The sequence below is a fragment of the Pterocles gutturalis genome, unplaced genomic scaffold, assembly GCF_000699245.1.
Source record: "Pterocles gutturalis isolate BGI_N339 unplaced genomic scaffold, ASM69924v1 scaffold18120, whole genome shotgun sequence".
NCBI classification, from domain to species: Eukaryota; Metazoa; Chordata; class Aves; order Pterocliformes; family Pteroclidae; genus Pterocles; species Pterocles gutturalis.
Window position 1 is genome coordinate 83,130 of NW_010143830.1, and position 10,116 is coordinate 93,245.

The 10,116-nt window shown below is 49.8% G+C and overlaps 1 protein-coding gene across 1 annotated transcript in view; it reads right to left on the minus strand.

The window, feature by feature from the left end:
* Nucleotides 1-182: 182 nt before the first annotated feature.
* Nucleotides 183-10,116, minus strand: part of PLA2G12B (phospholipase A2, group XIIB) — a 10,386-nt gene continuing 452 nt past the window's right edge. Inside the window, exons 2-4 of the mRNA XM_010084893.1 lie at nt 4,028-4,116; nt 2,317-2,482; nt 183-301 (exon numbers count right to left, since the gene is read on the minus strand). Of these exons, the coding sequence (XP_010083195.1) occupies nt 183-301; nt 2,317-2,482; nt 4,028-4,116 (374 nt within the window). The remainder of the gene's footprint in view (nt 302-2,316; nt 2,483-4,027; nt 4,117-10,116) is intronic.

The following is a 10,116-nucleotide window of genomic DNA, read 5'->3' on the forward strand; positions in this document are numbered from 1 at the left end:
ACAGGCTCTCTCCCCTTTCGCAGCCCTCTGCGCAGAAGCTGTAGTTGATGTGTATTGCTTGGCCCAGGTCCCCACATCCTGTGTTAGGCCAAAGGGCTGATAGAAATCACTGTGCTGAAGTGTCATGTCTGAGAGGGGACGCTTGGCAGCAGGCTTGTGGAGGCCAAGGCATCTGCTCTTCTTCACAATTCATCTCGTTCTTCCTCGCTGCAAATGCAGGCGCTCCTTTGGCTGTTCATGAAGGGCCGGCAGCCCAGGGTCCAAACGGCGTTGAACACTGTGTCTGCGACAGATTCACAGGCTGTGGAGAAGGGAAAGATCAGGCAGGTAAATAACAGGCACTCTGGGATGTCTGAGGGCTGGGTGGAGGCACTGTGACCTCACCCCAGCACTGAGTTGTGCAGTATTTGCAGCTGGAAGCATGGGCTGTCTTTTTCTCTCTGCGTATTGCATGTTTATAAATCAAAAAGTTCCTTTCTGCTGAACTGGAGACTCTTCTTCCTTAGGGTGGCACCAGTCTGGCACTAACTTCTCTTCTCCCTAGAGCCAGCCTCTTTCCTTGCCCCTCTCAGGCTTCTCTGGCTGGTGGATCGTTTGGAGCACTGTAAAGAGCGCTGTTTAGCAAGCAGATTTCCCAGAAGACCTCCACAGCACTGTCTTTCCTAGCTCTCCCTGCAGTTCCCTTATAGCCACTACTAACCAACATTTTTACAATGCCAGCTGCCAGACAGCATGAAAAATCCAACTGCAATTGCAACAGCGGAGCTATTGATGCAGTCTGCCTGAATACTAGCCAGTTCTCTTCCCAAAAAACAAGCCTGAAACTGTTTGTTAATAAATAAATAGGCTAGTACCAGATCTTTTAGGATTTACTCACTGGCACTAACATTGATTTGGGAAGGCCCTACCTTTGGGGCTGTCTCTTCCCATCTCAGCCTCTCCAGCCACCTTGCTCTGCTCCTGCTGCTTTGGGACTCTGCTTGGTCGGAGAGGCTGTGGGGAGTCAGTGGGAAAACTGAGGCTTTCGTTAACTGTCTCTGCTGCAGCTGGGATGTTTGTGCCTGCCTAAAGGGAGCAGAGCTGCTCTTCCCCTGCCTGCTTTCTCTGAACTCCTGGTGACTAGGTGGAAAGGACCCCAGATAAGAGCTGGGATGGTGATGGAGGAGGAATGCGCAACCGGAGCTGCTCAGAGCAGCCCTGAAGACAGGGAGCAGCAGGTATGGAGCAAGGGGAGGAGAGGATGGCTCAGAGGTTCAGTCATGATAGCAACGTGCCTCCTGTGGCAACCAAGTCAGAGATGCGGGAGGGATCTAGTCCTAGCTGACTATAGGCAGAGGTGGCTTGGCTCAACCAAGGATTGAGGGTGCTGCTCCACCTTAACCCTTTAGGGCCTGTCTGTTGGCTTCACTGCTGCAGGCAGAAAGGAAAAAGAAGGGATCTGAAAGACTGGCAGGGGAAAATCTGAAGGGATAGGAAGAGGCTGGCACAAGGACCTGTAGATACCATGAAAGATTGGCTGTACTTGGCCTGTAACACTTGTCTCTCAGGGCACATCTTTGTTTTCTGTTGCTGTCCTGGATACTCTTTCAAACATTTATCTGTGAGAAGTAGAAAGCCATCTGCACTAGTACCGGTGTTGTGCAGAGTTGCCAGTGTGTCCTAACCAGGCTGCACCTTTGGACAACAAATGCAGATTTAACTGTACCTTACATCAGGGCATCAGCAGCAGGGTGAACCCAGAGTGGCTTGTTGCCAGCTTAGAGGGGCTTCTGAGCAATCCAGGTCTCCCTGCGGTGGCTCAGCCACCACCCACACTGTGGTGTGTCCCTCCTGGTGCCATCATCATCTCTTATCTGCAAACCAGGTCCCAGAGAGCCCCTGTCCTTGGCTCTCCCAGTTTGTTGGCCCTTGGCCATGTACAGGTTTCAGTGTGTGGCTTACTGGCTCTGGAAGGCTATTTGATCTCATGTGCAGGTGTTTGAACTCTCAGGGAGGGCATCCAAGGGTTGACGGAATTGCTTCTAGGGGTTTTTTGTTGGGTTTTTTCCCTTCTTTCCACATGTGTTTTGTAATGTTTTCCAAATGTAAATAATTTTAGGTGTTCGGTCTTGGGACAGAAGAGTGTGTGTGTGTGCAGATCTCAGAACCATGTGTTCTCACTCAGCTCTGACCCATCTGTGACAAGCACAGGACAGATATGCTGCTCCCTACTGCAGATTTTTGTTTCTTTTGGCAAGGAAAAGGCTCCCAGCCCACTCTCCCCCCTCCCTGCCATCGCTTGTTTCCTCCACAGGGGATCCGAGCCAGGACGCCTACCTTGCACCTTGGAGACAAACCCAAGGCTGCGCTTGAGGTCAGAGCAGATAGAGTGGAGGCACCAGCGGAACTTGGCATCGCAGCGGTATTTGTTGGCCCCGCAGGTGTCGTAACAAATGTCCAGCTGGTTACAGCACTTGGTCATGGCAGGGATGCCCAAGTCTAGCTGGGGAAAGAGAGAAAAGAAGTGTCCCTTGGTTGCCTCCTGGCCTCAGACTCAAACAGCTGCAACTGGTTGAGGTTTTGCAGCGGCCAGCTGGCTTCTTTTCCAGAAGCTACCTCTGATAGCTGGGGCAGCAGGAGGAAAGCATGCTTCTCCCTCACCATGTGAAAAAAGTGGTGACAGTAATGCAGGCCCAATGCAGGGCTCCCTTCTCTTCTGTCTGTCAGGGAGGATTAACTTCTGGTAGAGAAGTGGAGAACAGCCCCTCCATGACCATTTGCTAGTTCTCACCAGAGAGCTTCCTGTCCTTGCCAGCAAGTGGCAAAGGCCCTTTTGCTCTTTCCTCAGTTTCCCACAACCTGACAAGTCCTGCTTCTTGGCCTAATAAACCTGCTGTAAGTGTTATTAATGCCTTCTTTCTCGCAGATGCGCTTGCAAGACCAAGGACAAATACAGCTTGGTCAGGGGAGGTCTGCTGGCTTGGAGGGTGAGCAGCAAGCTTAGTTAATAACCATGGGGCTGATGGGGCAGAAGGCCTGTCTCCTGGAGAGACCAAACTCATTAGCATGTTATAAATTCTTCCCCTTTTTGGCTTTCCTCATGTAATATTTAGGAGATGAGTTTTTTCTTCATTGCCCTCAGAGCTTGTGACTGCCTGCATAAGGAGGAAGTGCTGCAGAAATGCCCCCAAGGTTTGCAATGAAATGTAGTTTAAGGAACTAATCTAACATGAAAAATGGGCTGTAAAAGGAGGGGTTTTCAGAGCAGGAATCTGCCTAATTGCTGCAGACTTCATGGGCAGCAGTAACGCATGAGCTAAATAGTAATTCCTGCTCTTAGAGCCACCTGGGAGTGCTTTTACTGGTGATTCCAACGTGATTTCATTAATTGCCTTTAAAATAACAAGTGGGTGCAGTATTAAAGCCCTCAGGTTTATTCCAGTGCTTGGCAGAGGCAAAAAGCATGGGAAGGGATGAAGGGCCAGGTGTGGTGAGTGCATTCAAGTATTGCTGTTTGCACATTACGCTATGTCACTGAGCTGCCCCATGTTGACTGTGTTCCCTGTCCTATTGCAAGGGCACGGGATTGATCAGAGCCTTGATAAAAATGGTGCTTTGCTTAGGCAGGTACCCCATTTTCTTCTTCTAGTGCTGACTTGCTCAGGAAACTTTCTCTTCCAGTACCTACCGAGACAACCAGAGCAACAGGCCAGACCTGCGTAAATGTAACCCCTGTCTACATGATTCCTGTTTCGCTGCCACCAGCAGCTGAGGTCTTAATGCTTTCCTGAGTGACAGTAAGTTGGGCAGTGCTCGGATTTCCGTGTTCACTTTGCTTGCCGTCGGCAGCCACTGTGTCTTCTGGCAGTCCCAGGCAAATAGCTTGTCCCCTAACACCACATAAGTGATATTTCCTCCTTTTTCCAGAGCTCTGGCTTCAGCTGTGAATAGAAGCCATCACACAGTTGGCGCATAGCCTTTTCTTTCCCCAGTATTCTTGGCTGGTCACTGTGATTAGAGAATAGCACCATTTGGGAACAGTACATACACTTTTGGGTACCTTGAGCCCCAGAAAATAGGAGCCACAGCCGTTGGGTTCTTGGGGTTTGTAGTGGGGTCGCGGCATCGGAGCCTTCCCTGAGAAAGAAAGGAAAAATGTTAGGAAAGCTGATCTTCCCAAGAGTAGCACCAAAAAGCAAGGAGTGTCAGGCAGCTCCCCTCCGGTCTGCATCCCCAAATACTTATTCTTCTCTATTCTCAGTTCACTCTCAAAGCTAAGAATCTCGGCAAAATTGTGCTAGACCTTATATGCACGTGGGTCAAGTCAATCTCAAGCACAAATACTGGCTGGGCGGAGAGTGGCAGCTCTGAGGAGAAGGACTTGGGGGTATTGGTGGATGAGAAGCTGAACGTGAGCCAGCAGTGTGCGCTTGCAGCCCAGAAAGCCAACTGTGTCCTGGGCTGCATCAAAAGAAGCATTGGCAGCAGGTCGAAGGAGGTGATTCTCCCCCTCTACTCTGTTCTCGTGAGACCCCACCTGGAGTATTGTGTTCAGATGTGGGACCCCTAACATAAAGAAGACCTGGACCTGTTGGAGAGAGTCCAGAGGAGAGTCACAAAATTAATCAGAGGGCTGGAGCATCTCCCCTCTGAGGACAGGCTGAAAGAGTTGGGGTTGTTCAGCCTGGAGAAGAGAAGGCTCTGAGGAGACTTAATAGCAGCCTTCCAGTACCTGAAGGGGACCTACAGGAGAGATGGGGAGGCACTCTTTGTCAGGGAGTGTAATGAGAGGACAAGGGGTAGTGGGTATAAGCTGAAAGAGGGTAAATTTAGACTAGACATTAGGAAGAAGTTTTTCACTGTGAGGGTGAAAACTTGCCCAGGGAAGTTGTGGATGCCCCATCCCTGGAGGGGTTCGGGGCCAGGCTGGATGAGGCTTTGAGCAACCTGGGCTAGTGGGGGGTGTCCCTGCCCATGGCAGGGGGGTTGGGGCTTGATGATCTTTAAGGTCCTTTCCAACCTAAAACATTCTATGGTTTTATGTTTGATCTGGCTCGGAGCAGGAGGTCATTGGTCTGTTTTCTGTGTGTGGTGATGCACTGCCACATTTCACAAATAGTTTCTATCCCTTTTTCTCTGCCATCCCATAGGATGCTCCTTAACATGCATAGAGGAGCAAGAATTTCCTCTGTGAATAATTACTTGCCCAATGTAGAAGGAGTCCAGCAGACAATCAGCTAACAGTAGTTTCAGCAGCAATTTAATCTATTTTACTTTGCTTTGAAGGTGTGCAAACCCTCCTCTCTGCCCGCCAGCCCATCCTGGGGCTTTGTACATGGCTGACAGAATGCTCTGGGTGTGAGGGGTAGGTAGCCAGGACTGGGGTGGAAATTGTCTACGTGGAAAGGAGAGCAGCCTATTCCCTGCCCTGTCTATTCCTCCTTCTCTCGTCTGTACCTCAGCCCCCATCTCCATCTAACCCAACACCTCCTATTTGGGGAGGACGAGTCGCCAGGCTGCTTCTGTGCCTTGACCCCACTGTACAAGGAGCTTGTTTAAAGACAGAAGATTTTTGTCCCCTGGAAAAGTCCTGAAGATCACCCCTCACGTAGTCGGGTTTCTCTGTACTGTCCCATGATGTGTGTTCAGCGCTTGTTCTCTTTCTGTCCCTTCTGGGTTTATAAAAGGGAGATCTCAAATGCAGAGTGAGGTGTTAAAACGAGACATTTGAACCCTGCACTTTGTAAGCTGTGTGAATGCTCCAACAAAAACATGTGTGAACTGAGCCTTCTCTAATTCCATCACCTGTAGGGTTAAGTTTCTGCCTCCCTGAGCACCGCTAGAGAATTTATATAGACATAAAATAGATCTAATTTAGCTTTTCAGGTAAGGTTGCGTTCTTCTAAACTCCATTTCCCCCGTTTTCTTCTTGTCAGCACTGATAATCACTTAAGATGCTTTCCCTTTTTTTTCTTTCAAGGTACCTAAAGTAAGAAGTGGTTAATATAGCCGTAAATCTGCCATGTTCTTGAGAAGACCTCACAGTCAAATGCCTCAAAAGGCCTTATGTAGGATGTTCCCAGCACCTTTCAAATTAAAAATTCCCAGAGCAGTTTTGCTTAAACAACAGATTTGCAACAAATAAACAACAAACTGAAATCCTGTCCAGCTGTGAGATGCCAGAAGCCAGTTTTCTCCAACCCTAGAGAAACACAGTGTGCACTGAGGATTTTAGCCATCTGCGAGCCAAGATGAAGCTCTCTAGTTGACTTTGCCATCAGGTGATGGCATTTGTGCGGGAAGGCATTTCTCAGTACAGCAGTTACTACTGCATTTCTACTTTTTTGGCCCCTTTTGAATAGGTCAGATCTGGTTCATGCTCCAGATGTAACTTTCTAGTGCAGAAAGCGTTGTTATTTTGAGCAGGCAGAGCTGAGTTAACAAGAGACAAAGAGCACGGATCAGTTGTTGCAGCATGCCATCATTACAGGATTATCTTCGCACCAAAACTAAGTCCATTGAGGTATGCTGGTGCAAGGTAACTTCTGAGTTTGCGACGCATTGCTCATTGCATTATTTTAGTAGTTATGCTATAGAGAGAAGGGATTATGTCTGTATATGGGCTGAATCTATAACCCAGTGCTCCCAAGCAGTATAATGAAACGAGGGCTGCACCCAGGTCCCAGTGCCATTCACAGCCTAGTTGCTCTTTTGGAAGGGGATGAGAATTGGTACTTGGAATTCAGATGTTCCTGAACTGAGGTGGGAGGCAGAGGAAAGTTCAAAATCCAAGGTGGATTTTGTGGGATGGGGTCAAATTTTAATGAGTTGCTTGTAATATTGATGATAAGTTACATTCCTGCAGCACATTGTTAATTAGTGGGATAAGGTGGCAAGTCAGAGTAAGAGTGAGACTATTTGGGGAGATGGAGATAACTGAGTTTCAAGATAAAATCTTCCATTGAGGTAAAGTTACAGCTATTCTAATGTCTTAGAAAGTTGTCTTGAGGAAAAAAAAACATTTCACATGAGAATTGCAGTGATCAACAAAACATTGAACTGCCTTCAAGATGAGCCCTTGCAGGAAACCTGCCCCACTCCTCTCTGAAAAACAAAGCTTAATCATTTATAAAGTGCTCCTTTGCAAACTCTTTCTCAGATAGATAAAGTCCAAGACACCACAGTTAACCTCTCTCCCACCTTGTTTTCTAGCTAACAGGAAAACAAAATCAAAGCAGAAATACTCGGTGTTCCTGACTCAACGTGAGCATCGACTCAGTGCTCTTGTTATCGTTTATTGCTTGCCCATCCTTCTAGGTACCTCTGTGACAGGGAAGGAACTCAGTGTGTCACACTGGCTGTTTTACCAGCTGTGTTTCACCAGGGGCCTGTTGTGGTCTGCTTGCTGCTGGGGAGAGACACCAGAGGCCAAGCACCGCAGGACCTGCCCGCGGCACGCTGAAGAGCGATGCTGATGTGTAGCAGCACAGCATTGCTGAGGAGGCCTGTTCTTTGGAAGAAAACATATTTCAGGGCACTGCCTTGTCGGTCTGGCCTTAGAGGAGAACTGAAGTGGAGTTTCTAATGGGAAGTGAGTTTCCCTGGTGCATTTCAGTATCTCCAGGCTGTTGTAGCCATGCCAAGAGCCTGGAAGACAGCCAGCTGTCTCCAACAGCTGCTGGCCATGCAGGAGGTCTCCAGCACTGCAGTACTAGTACAGTGGAGGGGGAAGTTGATGTGTTTCTGGGTGAATAGATGCTCTTGGGGCTCCTTGCTGGTTTGAGTGGTCCATTGTTATTTCTCTGCCCCAGGCAAGCAGGCTTTGGGCATATGTGTCCTGTACTTACCACAGCCTTTTAGTGCTGTGTTGGAGAGCCTGACTTTGAAGGCTCTTTTTGCACATCCTGGATGTGCTGCCTCATCTTAAGCCCCTTGGGACCAAATGCTGGGCAAAACTTTGAAGTCCTGCCTGACCAGACAGCTGGAGGAAGCTGTCAAGGGATTTATTCCCAGCTCAGGTTGTTTTCTCCCCCTGAGATGCTCAGAGAGATTTTGTCAGAGGAGATATTTGCCAGCAAACACTAGTGTAACTCTCATGTCCTGATTTAAGGGAGTAATCCATCAAGTTGCTGTTTTCAGACCTCACTAGCTCCTGAAAAAGCAGGAGACTCTTAAAGCCAGAACAGCCAAGTGCTTCGTGCTCAGCTCAAGATGGATGTGGCAATCACAGGTGAGTCCTGACTTTTACTGTGGCAAAATAAGCTATTATCAGTGTCTCTTGGCTGAAACGAAAGAAAGTAGAAGGCATAATTTCTGCTTCTTGCCCGAGGAAAAGGCAGTCAGGCCCTGATTCAGCAGCAAGATGGTAAAGATGGTTTGTGTTCATTCTTGTGGGCACAGACACATGGTTGCACTGGTTTAGGATCATCCCAGCATCCCCTCCGCTTGCGGTTTGTAATGTCTGTGCTAAGGACCAGCATGGACAAATGGTCCTGGAGGGGTCCAGCAAGGCCCTCGGAGGTGTGCAGGCAGCGTTTCAATAGTTTCCTCCTTCAGCCTGTGGTTAACGAGTTGTTCAGCAGAGGACAAGAACAGGGCTAACGATGTGCTTGGTTTTTTTCCTTTCTAGGTAAAGCATTTCTCCAATAAGGCGCAGGAGGCTCTTGGGGAGCAGGCAGGCATTTGTGCTGCTCTGTGGAGATGCTCTTCCCCCTACCCAGGGCAGCAGGAACAGGGGAACAGGGAGAGCCCCAGTCTCTGGATGTGCCCAAGAGCAACAACTTCTCCAGCACTCAGTGAGTCCTGAATATCAGCCTTCCCTAACCTGGCCTCCGGCACACTGCAGTACCAGCCACGTTATGCCCACGATCAGGGTTTTCAGGCCCTGGGCTGAGGTGATGGGCTGGGATGACTGGCTTCCCGCAGGTCCATGAGGCTGAGGAGCCTGGCTTGATGCTCTCAGTTTGCCGTTAGCATGGGGCCTGGAGACCAGAGCTGGCAGGAGCAGGAGGACAGATATATTACATGTTACTTAAAAAACAAAACAACACAGCAGCTTTAAGTCTGATTTTAAACTCTCCTTGTGGCCACACTTTGGTGAACAGTGGCCCAGCTGCCCTTTCACCCTGACAGGGAGCTCGGGTCCCAGCCCTGCGGCTTCCATGCTTCTCCTGGCACCCTTGCTTCTGGTCTGGGAGGGACGGGGGGGTGCTTTCCTCAGGCTGCATCTGTGGGGAGCACTGCAGATAACCTTGTGCAGGCTGGAGAGGCATAGCTTGCTGGCCACTTTCTGGAAGAAATGGGATGCTTGCTGACTGAAACTGAGTCAGTGGGATCTCTCCAAAGTGTGGAGTCTGTGTCTGTGAAAACCAGTGTTCAGGGAAGGAGAGGGGTTGGCAGTCATTAGGAATGTGGGATGAAGCTGGGGGAAAAGGGGCTGATGGACAGTTGTGGGTGTGCAGGGTGAGGTGACAGGGGACAGTTATTGCTGTGGGGACAGTTGTAGGAGGCTGGGGAGAGGACACAATCTGTAGGAAGCCTCCTTGCTGTTCCCAAGCAGGTTGTTCCAGCAGGTACCCTGCTGATGGCTGGTGCTGCCCGTGCCTCCGCCTGCCAAGTGCCCCACACACCTGCACCATAGGGGCCTGCCCCACTGCGTGCCCACTCCCCTGCCCTGCCTGCGCTCCTCCTGCCCTTCTCTCTGAGATGTCACCCCCTTCATCCTGCCCCCAGGATGAACGAAGCTCTTCCTTTTTGGTAAATCACTCTAAAGGCCAAAGCAACTGGCAGCTGCCTCATTCCGCCTTGAGGACTAAAGGTTCCTCCGTGGTGACAGCCCGTCTCGTTTACTTTACCTTAACAGGAGCCCACATTATTAATCAACTCGCAACTGCTGAATAATGACACTCCAAAGGTTGCTGAGATTAGGGCTGCTGGAAACTTGAATAACCCCTTCTGAGTCAGGTCCGTGTGGGCTGCTCGTCCTCCCTCCAGGGCTGCGCTGCCTTGCCCTGGTTCTTCTCTCCAGGGCTCCGGGCAGCTGGGCAGCCTGGGTACCTGTGTGCCCTTCCTAGAAAAGTTGTGTCCTCTCTTCCTGTCCCCTGGCACACAGCACAGTGGCTTCTAGATCAGGCTGTT